The sequence below is a fragment of the Bufo bufo genome, chromosome 1 (assembly GCF_905171765.1).
Source record: "Bufo bufo chromosome 1, aBufBuf1.1, whole genome shotgun sequence".
Taxonomy (NCBI): Eukaryota; Metazoa; Chordata; class Amphibia; order Anura; family Bufonidae; genus Bufo; species Bufo bufo.
In genome coordinates, this window is record NC_053389.1 from 149,691,026 (window position 1) to 149,708,709 (window position 17,684).

The 17,684-nt window shown below is 44.4% G+C and overlaps 1 protein-coding gene across 4 annotated transcripts in view; it reads right to left on the minus strand.

Annotated features, from left to right (window-relative positions):
• The window catches only part of LOC120999504 (F-box only protein 2-like), a 45,525-nt gene that overhangs the window by 13,875 nt on the left and 13,966 nt on the right, over positions 1-17,684 (minus strand). Inside the window, exons 1-2 of one of the 4 annotated variants that reach the window (XM_040430426.1) lie at positions 15,574-15,659; positions 5,094-5,166 (exon numbers count right to left, since the gene is read on the minus strand). In XM_040430426.1, coding sequence (XP_040286360.1) covers positions 5,094-5,130 — 37 coding nt within the window. In that variant the 5' untranslated portion in view covers positions 5,131-5,166; positions 15,574-15,659. Of the gene's footprint in view, positions 1-5,093; positions 5,167-12,106; positions 12,126-15,573; positions 15,660-17,684 lie in introns of those variants that run through there. The other 3 variants (XM_040430435.1, XM_040430454.1, XM_040430445.1) reach the window with 3 other exon arrangements.

Here is a 17,684-nt window from a genome sequence, read left to right on the forward strand (position 1 = left end):
TATGCCTCATAGGCTTCAGGCCACTAGGCCTAAAGCCTATGAGGCAGTAGAGCGACGCAGGACTTGGTCACGATTACCTCACTGTGTTCTCCTACGATGACGCGGCGTGGGAAGGCACACTGAGGAGTTCGTGACCGCCTGCGCCGGGACACCACAAGCTGTGATGGAGAGAGGAAAGTATTATTTTTTTTAAATGTATGTACCCTACCCTAATTGCGGAGGTACTGGGGGCACAATGGGGGTGGGGGAGGAGCAGAGAGAGGAGGACCACCGAGGACATCATACTATTAAGAGTGGCCACTATATTAATAATAAAGAGGGGCCATTACATTAATAATAAAGAGGAGGACATTATACTAATAATAAAAAAGGGGCCATTACATTAATAATAAAGAGGGGGGCATTATATTAATAATAAAGAGGGGGCATTATATTAATAATAAAGAGGTGTCCATTATATTAATAATAAAGAGGGGGCATTATATTAAAAATAGAGGGGCCATTATATCAAAAATGAAGAGGGGTCCATTATATTAATAATAAAGAGGAGGACATAATATTAATAATAAAGAGGGGGCCATTATATTATTAATAAAGAGGGGGCCATTATATTAATAATAAAGTCGAGGCCATTATATTATTAATAAAGTGGGGGCATTATATTAAAAATAGAGGGGCCATTATATTGATAAAAAAGAGGAGGCCATTATATTAATAATAAAGAAGGGGCCATTATATTAATAATAAAGAGGAGGACATTATATTAAAAATAGAGGGGCCATTATATTAAAAATGAAGAGGGGTCCATTATATTAATAATAAAGAGGAGGACATAATATTAATAATAAAGAGGGGGCATTATATTAATAATAAAGAGGGGCCATTATATTAATAATAAAGAGGGGCCATTATATTAATAATAAAGAAGAGGACATAATATTAATAATAAAGAGGGGGCCATTATTTTAATAATAAAGAGGAGGACATTATATTAATAATAAAGAGGGGCATTATATTAATTATAAAGAGGTGTCCATTATAATAATAAAGAGGGGGCATTATATTAATAATAAAGAGGTGTCCATTATAATAATAAAGAGGGGGCATTATATTAAAAATAGAGAGACCATTATATTAATAATAAAGAGGGGGCCATTATATTAATAATAAAGAGGGGCCATTATATTAATAATAAAGAGGGGCCATTATATTATTAATAAAGAGGAGGCCATTATATTAATAATAAAGAGGGGCCATTATATTAATAATAAAGAGGGGGACATTATATTAATAATAAAGAGGGGCCATTATATTAATAATAAAGAGGGGGCATTATATTAAAAATAGAGGGGGCATTATATTAATAATGAAGAGGAGAACATTATATTAATAATAAAGAGGGGCCATTATATTAAAAATAAAAAGGGGGCCATTATATTAATAATAAAGTGGGGGCCATTATAATAATAATACAGAGGGGGTCATTAATAATAATAATACAGAGGGGGTCATTATTATATACAGGGGGAATAATATTATGGGGAATGTGGGACTATCTGTATGGCTCTAGCACAGTATTGGGGGGCAGCAGGAAGGAGAGGATGATAGTAAAGTGAAGAACCTAAAAAAATTTCTGTAAAACTCTGGAGAGACGAGAAGCGGATGAAAGAAGGTATGGCGGTCTTATCTCTGAATGAAGACGTTGAAGAAAGTCTACATCACAGGAGACGTCACTGGATGTAACAGGTATGGTGCTGTATTCTACTGTAATAATAATGTCCATCCACATATCTGTTTCACCAGGGCCGATCCTACACGGGGTGCAGTGGGTGCCCCGCACCCCAGCGCTGTCACCCGAAAGGCGCCGAGCGCAGGGCCGGACTGGCCTGCCGGGATAGCGGGAAATTTCCCGGTGGGCCGGCAAGCCTGAGTGCCGCAAGGCCGCGGCCCTGGTGACAAGTGGGCGGCAGGGCAGAGCAGGAGATGAGCGCCTCCATTGCGGAAGCGCTCATCTCCATAGTCATCTGTATTGCCGTCCTCAGGACGGCAATACAGATGCCTGTGCTGCGGCAGAGGAGGGAGAGGTGTGTCCCCTCCTGTTCCTCTGATAGGCTGCCGGCTTAGTGCTGGCAGCCTATCAGAGGCCGGTGCAGGCGGCGCGATGACGTCATCGCGTCGCCTGAGCCGTATAGCGAGGGACACAGACGGAAGAGGCGGCCTGCATCGCATCGCATTGCTGGAGGTAAGTATAAGTGTATTATTTTTTTTTATTTTTTTATATAGGTACAATACTGGGCTGGCACATGATAAGGGAGGCTACTGGGCTGGCACATAAGGGGGGCTACTGGGCTGGCACATAAGGGGGGACTACTGGGCTGGGCTGGCACATGATAAGGGGGGCTACTGGGCTGGCACATGATAAGGGGGGACTACTGGGCTGGCACATGATAAGGGGGGACTACTGGGCTGGCACATGATAAGGGGGGACTACTGGGCTGGCACATGATAAGGGGGGCTACTGGCACATGATATGGGGGGCTACTGGCACATGATATGGGGGCACTCTGGCTACTGGCACATGATATGGGGGCACTCTGGCTACTGGCACATGATAATGGGGGGGATCTGGCTACTGGCACATGATATGGGGGGGGCTCTGGCTACTGGCACATGATATGGGGGGCTACTGGCACATGATAAGGGGGGCTACTGGCACATGATAAGGGGGCTACTGGCACATGATAAGGGGGGCTACTGGCACATGATAAGGAGGGCTACTGGCACATAGGGGGGCTACTGGCACATAAGGGGGGCTACTGGCACATGATATGGGGGGGCTCTGGCTACTGGAATATGATATGGGGGGCTCTGGCTACTGGCACATGATGGTGGGGGGGCTCTTATTTCTGGCACATGATTGGGGGCACTCTGGCTACTGGCACATGATATGGGGGGCTCTGGCTACTGACACATGATATGGGGGGGCTCTGGCTACTGACATGATATGGGGGGGCTCTGGCTACTGGCACATGATGGTGGGGGGGCTCTTATTACTGGCACATGATTGGGGGCATCTATGGGGGCACATCTTACTGCAGATTATTGGGGGGCACTATAGGGGCATCTACTGAGGCTAAAAAAGAAGATATTTTATATGGGGGCTCTGTATAGGGGCATTTTATACTGGGACACATTATGGTGGGTACTATGGGGAAGGGGGGGGCACTATGGGGGTCATCTACGGGGGCACTGAGAAGGGGTATTTTATATTGGCACATTATGGGAACATTAGCTCAACTGGGGGCATTACAAATGTTTTGCATATTATAAGGAGAATTATTACTACTGGGGGGGCATTATGGTGGGCTTTATTACTCCCCCATGGTATGACCCCCTAGTAGCAGCACCAGCCTCTCCCTGCTCTGCTATCCCTCTGCCCTTTCTCCAAATCCTTATTATGAAATCTTTCTCATTAGGTTAAAGCACAACATCAGCTCCGCCGAGCCCCCGGCCAAAGTGTTGAAGTGGCGTCCGAGATCCCCAAGGGCCAAGTCAAGTAACTGTAAGTTTTTATGGGGGTTCTACAAAAGAGCTATCGTGGGGCAAAGTTCATATTCGTGTTTACACACGTGTTTTAAAATGAATGCTTTCTCCTATTATAAACAAGTAAATAATGACGCAATGCTGTGGGGCTGGTGTGCAACTTTTTCCAGGGCTGGTTTTTATCCCCAGTCCGGCCCTGGCCGAGCGAGCCGCCGGGACTTTTTTTTTTTGACTTTTTTTTTTTTGACTTTTTTTTTTTTTAAGCCGAGCAGCCGAGCCGCCGATTCGTGGGGCTGAAGTTGGGGGCTGAAGTTGTTGCCATAGAAACATTGTAAAGGGGAGGAGTTAGTAAGATAACCACGCCCATGTGGGGGCGCCAGAAATATTTCTGCACCCAGGCGCCTGTGACCCTAGGATCGGCCCTGTGTTTCACGGTAGCGTTGGGGGAGGAGATTGAGAATTTGGCCCACCCTGCCGCATCCTGGTCCCAGATTTCAGGTCACACTGTGCATGTTTTGAATTTTGGGGCCTCCCATCCATCTACTACATTATCTGTACTCAGAGAGTTATCACTGTGTTATCTGAGGTGTTACATAGGACTGCAGGTGACATCTACTACATTATCTGTACTCAGAGAGTTATCACTGTGTTATCTGAGGTGTTACATAGGACTGCAGGTGACATCTACTACATTATCTGTATTTAGAGCGTTATCACTGTGTTATCTGAGGTGTTACATAGGACTGCAGGTGACATCTACTACATTATCTGTATTTAGAGAGTTATCACTGTGTTATCTGAGGTGTTACATAAGACTGCAGGTGACATCTACATTATCTGTACTCAGAGTTATCACTGTGTTATCTGAGGTGTTACATAGGACTGCAGGTGACATCTACTACATTATCTGTACACAGAGAGTTATAACTGTGTTATGTGTGGTGTTACATAGGACTGAAAGTGATCTACTACATTTTCTGTTAAAAGGGGCGTGCCCACAGGCTGGGGGGGGCAATTTTTGGCTTGCCCCGGGAGCTGGCAACCCACGCTACGCCACATGATTTTTAATGATTTTGGTGAATCCTTAGGAGGTTCGTACACCAGAAAATGAAAGCAGCTGGCATACATTTTAAATAGATGGTCTGCCAATTTTATGGCAAACATATTGGGGGTCATTTACTAAGAGCGCCATGCCACTTTTTGTCATAAAAAAGTCGCAAGACCCCATGATGATCCGTGTGCTTTCTGCATCCGTATGTCCCTTCCTCAAAAAAGATAGAACATGTCCTATTCTTGGCCGCAAAATGCAAACCGCAAGCTCATTGAAGACAATGGATCCGCAAAAAAATTGGATGCAATGCGGACATCACATCATCCGTATTTTTCAGATCCACATTTTGTGGACTGCAAAATACATACGGTCATGTGCTTGAGGCCTTAGTGTGACACAGGAGTTGGGGATGGGAAACTGAAAGTACCAGCTGGATTTTCAGGTTATGAAGATGTTTTGTTTGTATATACCGGTAATTTCACTTTTGTTCTGTATTTACCTTCTCCACAGGGGTTTTTGATGAGATTTCTCGCCATCTTTCAATATTCGTAGGTACAGCGTCTGCTAACACTCTGTCAGAAGGGAACAGGAAACAGTTAGTGACGTAACATCTGAGGGGTGGGATAGAAGAAGTTCGTCCTTTAGGCCTCTTTTACTCGAGCGAATTAAACTCCATCCATATTCTGGCTCCAGAATAGGCGCTGATTCCAGATGATATACCATCACTAACATCATGCTTCCATATTTCATCAGGATTTATATCTGCATTTTTTATGCACTCCCATAAGCTATAATGGCCATACAGTGAGGAACAGAAGTATTTGAACACCCTGCGGTTTTGCAAGTTCTCCCACTTAGATATCATGGAGGGGTCTGAAATTCACATTGTAGGTGCATTCCCACTCTGAGAGACAGAATTAAAAATAAAAATCAGGAAATCACATTGTATGATTTTTAAAAAATGTATTTGTCTTTCACTGCTGAACATAAGTATTTGAATACCTGAGAAACAGCAAGAATTCTGGCTCTCAAAGTCCACCTCTACTCCACTTATTAATCTAACTTAGTAGCACCTGTCTGAGCTCTTTAAAGACACCTGTCAACCCCACAGTCAGTCAGATGCCAAATACTACCATGGGCAAGACCAAAGAGCTGTCAAAAGACACCAGAGACAAAATTGTGGACCTCCACAAGGCTGGAAAGGGCTACGGGGCAATTGCCAAGCAGCTTTGTGAAAATAAATCAACTGTTGGAATAATTGTTAGAAAATGGAAGAGGCTAAAGACGACTGTCAGTCTCTCTCAGACTGGGGCTCGATGCAAGATCTTACCTCGTGGGGTATCACTGATGATAAGAAAGGTGAGGAATCAGACCAGAACTACAAGGCAGGAGCTGGTCAATGACCTGAAGAGAGCTGGGACCACAGTTTCAAAGGTCACTGTCGGTAGAAGACTACGTCGTCATGGTTTCAAATCATGCATTGCACAGAAGGTTCCCCTGCTCAAGTCATTACATGTCCAGGCCCGTCTGAAGTTTGCCAATGAGCATCTGGATTATCCAGAGGAGGCATGGGAGAAAGTCATGTGGTCAGATGAGACCAAAGTATAACTTTTTGGTCTAAACTTCACTCATCGTGTTTGGAGGAAAAAGAAGGATGAGTTGCATCTCAAGAACACCATCCCTACAGTGAAGCATGGGGGTGGTAACATCATGCTTTGGGGGTGCTTTTCTGCAAAGGGGACAGGATGACTGCACTGTATTAAGGAGAGGATGAATGGGGTCATTTATTGTGAGATTTTGAGCAACAACCTCCTTCCCTCAGTCAGAGCATTGACGATGGGTCATGGCTGGGTCTTCCAACATGACAACGACCCGAAGTACACAGCCAGGATAACCAAGGAGTGGCTCCGTCAGAAGCATATCAAAGTTCTGGAGTGGCCTAGCCAGTCTCCAGATCCAAAATCGAATAGAACATCTTTGGAGGGAGCTGAAACTCCATGTTGCTCAGCAACAGCCCCGAAACCTGACAGATCTAGAGGAGATCTGTGTGGAGGAGTGGGCCAAAATCCCTGTTGCAGTGTGTGCAAACCTGGTCAAGAATTATAGGAAACGTTTGACCTCTGTAATTGCAAACAAAGGCTTCTGTAACAAATATTAACACTGATTTTCTCAGGTGTTCAAATATTTATGTTCAGCAGTGCAAGACAAATAAATTCTTTAAAAATCATACAATGTGATTTCCTGATTTATTTATTATTTATTCTGCCTCTCAGAGTGGGAATGCACCTACAATGTGAATTTCAGACCCCTCCATGATTTCTAAGCCGGAGAATTAGCAAAATCGCAGGATGTTCAAATACCTCTGTTCCTCACTGTATATGGGAGCAAATACGCACAAAACTAAGATGTGCTGCGGATTTCAAATACTGATGGAAATTGTAAGCCCAGGTGAATAGCCCTCTTCATTAACATTAGCAGCAGATTTCCGCTACACAAAAAAAAAATACGGACCATATACGGATTGCAAATACGCTAGTGTGAAAGAGCGTGACTAAGGATTGCTAAAGTATTTAGCAGTGCAGCCATTGAGCTGAATGGTGCCGCAGCACAACTCGCAAGCTATCGCAACCCCAAAATCATAAGGAAAGCCAACCCTGCTGGATTTATATATATTTTTTTTTTTTGCTATCCTGGATTCACGGCAAGTCTCGCTGCAACCCTATTCAGTTCATCCTTATAACTGTCAGTCCCCTCCAACCCTCTTCTGGTCCTGGTTCAAAAAACTAAACCGAAAACTGCCTCAAAAAACTGCAGTGCAAATGCCAGCTCTGCTTTTTTTTATCATTAAAAACACTATAAAAATTACTTGCAATTAATTTTGGCCACATGTGGTTTTTGCCACCCACATCATAAACCCCCTTTCCTGGAGTAGGGAGATAATAAAGTATTTTCTTCATGGTGTTTTTCCCCTAGAAAATATGATGTAAAAATTCCACAAGCTCCAGCATGTTGCAATTTTTGAAAAGAAGCCAGAAAGACAAAAAAAAAACATAGAATGAACAGGAGCCAAAAATCACTAGTGTATACTGTGTTTCAAATATCCCACATACCTTCAGCTAACTTTTGAAGCTGGTGGTTTTACTGGAAAAAACAAACACACAAAAAACAAACAAAATAAAACTGAAAGTGTAGGATACCACCAGCAGAAACCTATGTGTGAAAGTACCCTCAGGGAGGTATCACATGCAGCCTTTTATGCAGTTTTTTGAGCCAAAGCCAGAAGTGGACCCAGTAGGAAGAAGTAGAAGTCCTTCCTTTATAGTTATCATTTCTTTTGAACCCACTTCTGGCTCAAAAAACTACATTAAAAACTTCAGTGGCATTTTTTTTTTTTAAATACTGTTTGTGACACCAACCTGGATTCAAATACATAATTTGCAGCATATTTCACAGCATTTTAATTGGAATTTTTAACAGCCTTTTGTGTAAAAACCACAGCAAACAGGTATTACTATAGTTGCCAACTGTCCCAAATTTGGCGGGACTGTCCTGGCCAGTTTGTCAGAGACAGTCCCAGGAAATTTCCATTGTCCCCGGACAAAAATGGACAGGGCTAATACACCCACCACCTATAAGTGGGTCTTCCCGGGTGGGGCCTTCCCAGAGGTGGGGCTTAGATGTCTTAATTTTACCAACTGAAACATTGGTAAGTATGTGTTCCTTTATAGGGGTTGTCCTATTACAACTACAGGATAAGGGATAAGTGTCTGATTGGCAGGGGTCCAGTCTGAACAGTCACTTATACTGATTATGGTTTTTTTGGCAGAACTCTAGCATAGGAAACTTGACCAGATGGCTGGGATCCAGGATCCAGGCAAACGACACCACAATCACAATCCAGCAGTCTAGACAGTCTCTAATAATGGAACTGCAGATAATGGCAACACAGAACTGTAGACACTAGGAGAGCCTATGGGCGGGGTAGTGTTACAGTGGCGGGACAGACGGCGTACGTGCCCTGGGCACAGAGGCTGCGGGGGGGCACGTTCTCTGATGGAACAGCCTGCCAGAATGAAATATCCAGATGTGAAGGTAGCCTAAAATAAATGTTTATGACCTTTTGGTAATTTAGAGAAAATGGGTATTAGATGGCTGGCACAAAGTGAAAGTGAAAGTACGATTCACACAGATAGACAATTAGTTAAACCTTTATAACAGAACGCTGAATATTTTTAATAAATTCCAACAGAGAAAACGATTTCTAGCCCAAAATGAGTACAATGAAATCATTTTAAAAAATTGCCCCCCGAAGCTATACATAACCCAGGGACCCTCAGCCTTTGGCAGGGGAAGGTTTAGTGAGTGAACGTACTGGCACATGAATATGAATTATAATATAAATGTACCCCACCTTAGGTGCCTTCACATGCTGCAGATTTTGTTGCAAAAACTTCAGCGACTGAAAATCAGTTCTATTCATTTCAATGGGGCGGCAAGCACATAGATTTCAGCAAGCCCCATTCAGGTGAATGGAACAGATTTTCAGTCACAGAAATTCCTGCAACATAATCTGTGGCGTGGGAAGGCATCCTTATAGATGGCAAATCTACATAGAGAGTTGCCTCCTCTTCAAACAGCTGATCGGCAAGGGGAAGTCACCAATATATATGGTAGGACAACCCCATATAAAGAGATGCCGATGGGTCACATGACATCACTCCGCATGTGGCAGCATAATTCGTAAGAGCCAAATCAAGCAATGGTGTGTTCACATTATACACTCACCTAAAGAATTATTAGGAACACCATACTAATACGGTGTTGGACCCCCTTTTGCCTTCAGAACTGCCTTAATTCTACGTGGCATTGATTCAACAAGGTGCTGATAGCATTCTTTAGAAATGTTGGCCCATATTGATAGGATAGCATCTTGCAGTTGATGGAGATTTGAGGGATGCACATCCAGGGCACGAAGCTCCCGTTCCACCACATCCCAAAGATGCTCTATTGGGTTGAGATCTGGTGACTGTGGGGGCCATTTTAGTACAGTGAACTCATTGTCATGTTCAAGAAACCAATTTGAAATGATTCGAGCTTTGTGACATGGTGCATTATCCTGCTGGAAGTAGCCATCAGAGGATGGATACATGTTCTCATTCTGTTTACGCCAAATTCGGACTCTACCATTTGAATGTCTCAACAGAAATTGAGACTCATCAGACCAGGCAACATTTTTCCAGTCTTCAACAGTCCAATTTTGGTGAGCTCATGCAAATTGTAGCCTCTTTTTCCTAATTGTAGTGGAGATGAGTGGTACCCGGTGGGGTCTTCTGCTGTTGTAGCCCATCCACCTCAAGGTTGTGCGTGTTGTGGCTTCACAAATGCTTTGCTGCATACCTCGGTTGTAACGAGTGGTTATTTCAGTCAACGTTGCTCTTCTATCAGTTTGAATCAGTCGGCCCATTCTCCTCTGACCTCTAGCATCCACAATGCATTTTTGCCCACAGGACTGCCGCATACTGGATGTTTTTCCCTTTTCACACCATTCTTTGTAAACCCTAGAAATGGTTGTGCGTGAAAATCCCTGTAACTGAGCAGATTGTGAAATACTCAGACCGGCCCGTCTGGCACCAACAACCATGCCACACTCAAAATTGCTTAAATCACCTTTCTTTTCCATTCTGACATTCAGTTTGGAGTTCAGGAGATTGTCTTGACCAGGACCACACCCCTAAATGCATTGAAGCAACTGCCATGTGATTGGTTGACTAGATAATTGCATTAATGAGAAATAGAACAGGTGTTCCTAATAATTCTTGAGGTGAGTGTATAGATGGCATAGATTTCCTTTTCTGTTACCAAATAGTTGCATCAAATGTTTTGATCTTAATAATTTGGCGCATCTCTGCTTGCTGTCATACTAGGAAGATTCTTGTTTACAACCAGTGGTTACAAATCTGTGCAAACCAAATACAGCTCACAAATCTCACTGCTGTGTTCACATCACTGCTATTTTTTTCCGTTGTGCCATTCAGTTGCGAGAGCAGAACAACGGACATAGCAGAAGTGCTGGAACACGCACATAACTCACCCGGACATTGCTGAACACGCTCCACTGACTACAATGGAGTCTGTCCAGTTTCCTTTCGGAATCATGTTTTTTTTTACCGGACAAGAAAGTCCTCCATGCAACACTTTTTCATCTTGTCTTTTTGACGGAATCTGCAACAGAAGCTCTGAATGAAGCCTCCATGGTAGATGTGTTGTGTGCTTGAGCCCTAAGAGCTATCAGTCCGAAGTCTGGGGCAGTAGAGAGATATGTGCTGGTGATATAGTTTGCTCACAGAGGATTCGATAGACTAGATACATTGTAGCACACAATCAACTGTAAAGCCCCTTTCAGATGAGAGGGTTCCACACATCAGACTCACATCGTGAGTATGAAGCAGCTCCCGTCCTGACCTTCCAGCACTGACGGGGGTCACATAGCATTATATTGATTTATGAGGCTAATTATGATGCAAGGACCTATTTATCTTTCCCTCCATGCTACCTACTCATCTGACCGGTTACACAAACCTGTTTGGCAACATAAAACACTTCCTTTCCAGAAACACAGAGATACCTCATGCCCTCTCCTACTCCTACCAACAGTTTCTCTGCTTATTGCTGGTGATATCTCTCAAAATTCAGGTCCCCCTCAGCAAATCCCCACTATCACATCTACCTCCCACTACCGATCTCCTTCTACAAATTTCTGCAACCCCCAGTTACACCTGATAACCATTCCTCTGATCCCTGCTCCCTTGGACCCTCTTGCAGGAGCATTATGGAACGCTCACTCTGTCTGCAATAAACTCTCCTATATTCATGATCTCTTTATTTCTCGCAAACTTTCCTTTCTGGGTCTAACAGAAACATGGCTGACACTCTCTGACACCTCCTCACCTGCTGCACTCTTTTATAGCAGATTTCATTTCACTCACACCCGCTGCCCCGGCAGCAAACATGATGGAGGAGTTGGTCTTCTATCAGCTCCTATAGCCCAACTGCACTGCTACCTTCCATTATGCTCCCTTCATTTGAAGTACACTCTATTCGCATCTACCCTCCTCCAGCCTCCAAGTAGCTGTCATTTACCAACCCCCAGGCCCAACCACCATCTTTCTTGACCACTTCAACACCTGGCTCCTACACTTTCTTTCTTCTGACATCCCCACTATCATCATGGGTGACTTCAACATCCCTATTTACTCTTGCCACTCAGCCACCTCTAAGCTTCCAGCACTCTCTTCCTCCTTCGGCCTCTTGCAGTGGTCCTCCACTCCCACCCACAGAGGTGGTCACGCTCTGGATCTTATCTTTACCCGCCTCTGCTCTCTATCGCTTTTCCCCCACCACCATCACAACCTACTCACTTTCTCTTCACTGGTCTCTGCAGCTGATCCACACACTAACACACCCCTGCAGGAATCTTAAAGGGGTTATCCAATTTCTCAAACAGCCACTCACATCGTGAGTATGAAGCAGCTCCCGTCCTGACCTTCCAGCACTGACGGGGGTCACATAGCATTATATTGATTTATGAGGCTAATTATGATGCAAGGACCTATTTATCTTTCCCTCCATGCTACCTACTCATCTGACCGGTTACACAAACCTGTTTGGCAACATAAAACACTTCCTTTCCAGAAACACAGAGATACCTCATGTCCTCTCCTACTCCTACCAACAGTTTCTCTGCTTCTGCTTATTGCTGGTGATATCTCTCAAAATTCAGGTCCCCCTCAGAAAATCCCCACTATCACATCTACCTCCCACTACCGATCTCCTTCTACAAATTTCTGCAACCCCCAGTTACACCTGATAACCATTCCTCTGATCCCTGCTCCCTTGGACCCTCTTGCAGGAGCATTATGGAACGCTCACTCTGTCTGCAATAAACTCTCCTATATTCATGACCTCTTTATTTCTCGCAAACTTTCCTTTCTGGGTCTAACAGAAACATGGCTGACACTCTCTGACACCTCCTCACCTGCTGCACTCTCTTATAGCAGATTTCATTTCACTCACACCCGCTGCCCCGGCAGCAAACATGATGGAGGAGTTGGTCTTCTATCAGCTCCTATAGCCCAACTGCACTGCTACCTTCCATTATGCTCCCTTCATTTGAAGTACACTCTATTCGCATCTACCCTCCTCCAGCCTCCAAGTAGCTGTCATTTACCAACCCCCAGGCCCAACCACCATCTTTCTTGACCACTTCAACACCTGGCTCCTACACTTTCTTTCTTCTGACATCCCCACTATCATCATGGGTGACTTCAACATCCCTATTTACTCTTGCCACTCAGCCACCTCTAAGCTTCCAGCACTCTCTTCCTCCTTCGGCCTCTTGCAGTGGTCCTCCACTCCCACCCACAGAGGTGGTCACGCTCTGGATCTTATCTTTACCCGCCTCTGCTCTCTATCGCTTTTCCCCCACCACCATCACAACCTACTCACTTTCTCTTCACTGGTCTCTGCAGCTGGTCCACACACTAACACACCCCTGCAGGAATCTTAAAGGGGTTATCCAATTTCTCAAATAGCCCCCCCATGTGCCGAGCCCCTCACAGGTAATATACTTACCCCGCTCCCCGCACTGCTCCTGGTCCCCACACTGCCGCTGCTAGTTTTCCCTGTACAAGGATGAAAACATCCGGTGTTGGGGGAGAGCAACCAATGGCAGATGGGGAGGCTAGGGAGGCTCGTCCTCGTCCCCGTCTGCCATTGGCTGCTTCCCACACCGGATGGTGTACAGGGAGAAGCATCAGCAGCGGTGCGGGGATCGGGAGCGGTGCAGGGAGTGGGGTAATTATATTACCTGTGAGGGGCCTTGAACATGAGGGGGGCTGTTTGAGAAATTGGATAACCCCTTTAAACATCTTGACTTTTGCTTGCTTTCTGACTCTCTTCTGCCACTCTCTACCATATGTTCCCTCCAGGACGCAGATGCTGCCACCACTCCGTATAACAGCACAATAACTACAGCTCTGGACTCTGTTGCGCCCCTCACACACAACAAAACCCAAAAAATCTACAGACAACTCTGGCACACTAGCCTGGCTAAAAAACTGAGATAAGCTTCCAGGGGTGATAATCGGCGATGGAAGAAATCCCATTCCAGGGAAGACTTCACCACATACAAACAATCCCTCCTTATTTTCAAATCCTCATTTGCTGCTGCAAAACAGGCCTACTTCATATCTCTCATATCTAACCTGTCTCACAACCCTAAACAACTTGTTAACACTTTTAACTCTCTTCTCCATCCCCCAGTGCCCCCACCATCACCTCTTATCTTAGTTGAGGACTTTGCCACATTCTTTAAACAAAAGATTGACAACATCAGAGAAATCTTCAGTGCACAGTCCCCACAGCCTCTCTACAGAACTACTAAGTCTTCTTCTCCACCATTACAGAAGAAACGGAAGCGTTTTTGCAGATCCATGCCGGATACGCAAAAAACGCTAATGTGAAAGTAGCCTAACCCTTAGAGTCTTAGAGTTCTGGAATGTATTGGAGGACACTGACATTTTGTCAGTGTTATCCAGTATATTCCAGAACTGTAAGGGTTACATAGCATAATAAATCAATACAATGCTATGAGACCCTGTCAGTGCTGGAAGGTTAGGACAGGAGCTGCTGCATACTCGCGTTGCGAGTCTGATGCGTGGAACTCGCTCATCTGAAAGGGACCATAGGCCGAGTTCACTCTTCAGTTATTTGGTCAGTTATTTCCATCAGTTATTGTGAGCCAAAACCAGTAGTGAAGCCTACTCAGAGATAAGGTAGAATGGAAAGATCTTCTGCTATTCAATATTTGTAAGTGTGAACTCGATCTTAGAAGCCAGGTTTTTATATTTGGATATAAACAAGGATGTTTCCATTCCCTGACAGCAAACAACAGCTTGGATGATGAGCAACATACCCGTCCCAACATCTGCTTTAACACTAAGCGCATATATACAGGTGAAACTCGAAGAATTTGAATATCGTGCAAAAGTTCATTTATTTCAGTAATACAAATTAAAAGGAATTGCACTAATGCAGCTTAAAATTAGAATATTGTGAAAAGGTTCAATATTCTAGGCTCAAAGTGTCACACTGTAGTCAGCTAATTAATCCATATCCCCTGAGCAAAGGGTACCTCAAAATTGTGACTTTGGGGTTTCATAAGCTGTAAGCCATAATCATCCAAATTATAACAAATAAAGGCTTGAAATATCTCGCTTTGCATGTAATGAGTCTATCTCATGTGTTAGTTTCACCTTTTAAGTTGCATTACTGAAATAAATGCACGATATTCTAATTTTTCGAGTTTCACCTGTATATGTATGTCTGTCCCAGCATTCTTCAAATGAAGAATTGCCACACCTCCAGAATTAAGCCATTGCAAGCAGAGCTGAAATGGTCTTAAAACTTTTCTGTAGATTGTGCATTCTGATAAATAACTTTCTGGTAAAGTTCAGTTAAGCAACCCGCAGTCCCATGTAAGGGTACGGCCACATGGTCAGGTTTCCCGATACAGTTTTAGAAACCAAAAGCAGGAGTGAATTGAAAAAAAGAAGAAGTCATATCTGTTCTTTATATTTTCTCTCCTTTTATGATCCACTCCTGATGACCTGACCATGTGGCCGTACACTAAACCTACAGGGCACGCATAAGATGTACCGGAGCACATACTGCTCATTACAGCAGATGTAGTCGAGGTAAACACAGCTGTGATGAGTATGTCACTTCAGACAAGATGCCAGAATATCATGTGAGGCTTATGAGCTGTGGCTTTACATAGGACTGCAGGTAGACTTACTGCATATGACACACAGAAAAAAAATGCAATACCAAACTCATCTCTGATACTGTATATCAGTGCATACAATGAATTAGCAGTCATCACAATTTGCAATCTTATCCAAGCTGCAAGTTATACTCACTCACTCAAGGGTCGAGACGAAGGATGTTAGGACTCACTCCCTGCGCCGTCTACACAGTACTGTTACTTTATACTGCACCGTCTGGCAGTACAACCTTAATGTGACACTGAAAATCTCCTCCCTGCATTGCCCTGCAGCAATACATCTGCATGGGCGAGGCCCTGGACTGCATACCATGGATTACCAGACCTCCTAATTGTCCCTCTTTTGGAGGGACAGTCCCTACTTTTAACCCATGCCCCTCTGTCCCTCTTTTTGATCTGAGGTATAGGTTTCCATTAATACATTTACAATATTATTCTAGAAAGTGTTTGTCTGGTTTCTCTCTGTATATTAGAGTCCGCATTGTATATTATTTCATTATTTGATTCGATAATTTTTGAAATTTCTGTATAGAGAAAAAGTGCCTAATCATGCAGGAGAAATGGATCTTTCACACAATGAACCATAGGTGTCCCTCTTTGACTGTTCAAAAAGTTGGGAGGTATGGATTACATCTATGAGATAGCAAAAAATAGGGGCAGTCAGTGGCCGCGGGGCTCCAGTGACAACATGTAAGATCTGTAAGAAACTGCAAGGACCGCTCACACCTCTGACCACGTATCCATCAGTCGCTCAGTCATCACACCCAACAAATAAAACAATGTGGTAGTAAAGGGGGCGACCACAGCTTTATTTACATGATCATCATTTATTTTCTGGTCAAAAGCTTTTTATTATCTGTCTTCATGTACAATGCAAGGTAGGATGGAGTAGAGTTAACAGTCCTGTTTTCTGAGATTTCTGAGTTGTGTTATCTAATCTAAGCAAACACCTTCAATTGCTTTTCAATGGCTTTTGTCTCAAGATAACGCGATGAGTTAAGGAATTTGAGTTTAGAGCTGGAGTTCTAACCCTGCTCCATATTGCAAGTATTGCTATCCTATAGAGCTCCAAGCCGGAATTGGGTGGAGGCAGTGGTCTCGCTATGGTGACCAGACGTCCTTTTTTTAGACTCCGATTTAGGCATGGACACTTTAAGTACCAATGGCAGGAGGCAGGGTCTGGCAGCACGTCCGGATCACACTGCGCGCTTATTTGACGTTACAACGTTATCAGCACTGCACCTGCACTGGCCAATTCTGGTTTGTGCAGGCAGGAAGTCGGGAACAGAGGAGTGTGGGACCATGGGTGCCACCGCTAGTCTGCCACTGCCAACTTGCCTAGTGCCCAGTAGTCTGACTCTACGCTACAGTCACTCACCCCACCTCCCGCCCTCGCTCTCTCTCTCTGCCGGATAGTACCGCCAGCCAGAGCCCACACTGAGCCCAGCCAGCCTCCAGCGTTCAGGCTTTCCACTTTCATCAAGTCGATTCAGCAGCTTTCAGCCTGAGCCAGCTAGCCCACTAGGGCCTAGGCCCATGTACTAGTTACCATCTTGGTATCTTCTGTACATTGTTACATATGAGTTGGCCTGGTATAAGTTATACATCTTCTTGTATATAATGACATGGACCATGCTGGTATAACCTGGGTATCTGTATATATTTATATATGTACAATTGGTATAAGTTCTACATCTTCTTGTATATAGTGATATGGATATTTTGTATAATGTAGTATTGTGCATGCTGTAGTATTGAACTATTGTGCGCCACTGTCCCCGATACGATGCCCTCCTTTTCGGGGTGTCATGTCCTCCTTTTTGGGGTTCTGCAAGTGGCCACCCTACTGACTAGTGCTGAACAATGGCTGATGACAGTGACTATGCCTGACAGTCAGAGAGAGAAAGCGAGGGCGAGGTGGTTTCAAGTGCTGTCTGGAACGTCGTGGTGGTGGGATCGTGGATGGCCAGGGAGTAGAGTGGACAGTGGCACCTGTGCTCCGTTCCCGCCACAACGGTTTGGAAATTTGGCCGGCACATCATGCCGCAGCGCTGATGACGGTGTGAAGTCACGTCATACAGAGCACTGTTTGGTCCTGCCCCCTGCCATGGGGATACTTAAAGGGACCATGCCTGGATTGCCTGACCCATCACCCATTACTACAAAAAAGGAGGACTTCTGGCCGGCCGTCCTAGCCTTGCGCCAGACGGAGGACCAAGAGTCTAAAAACCGGACTGTCCGGTTTAA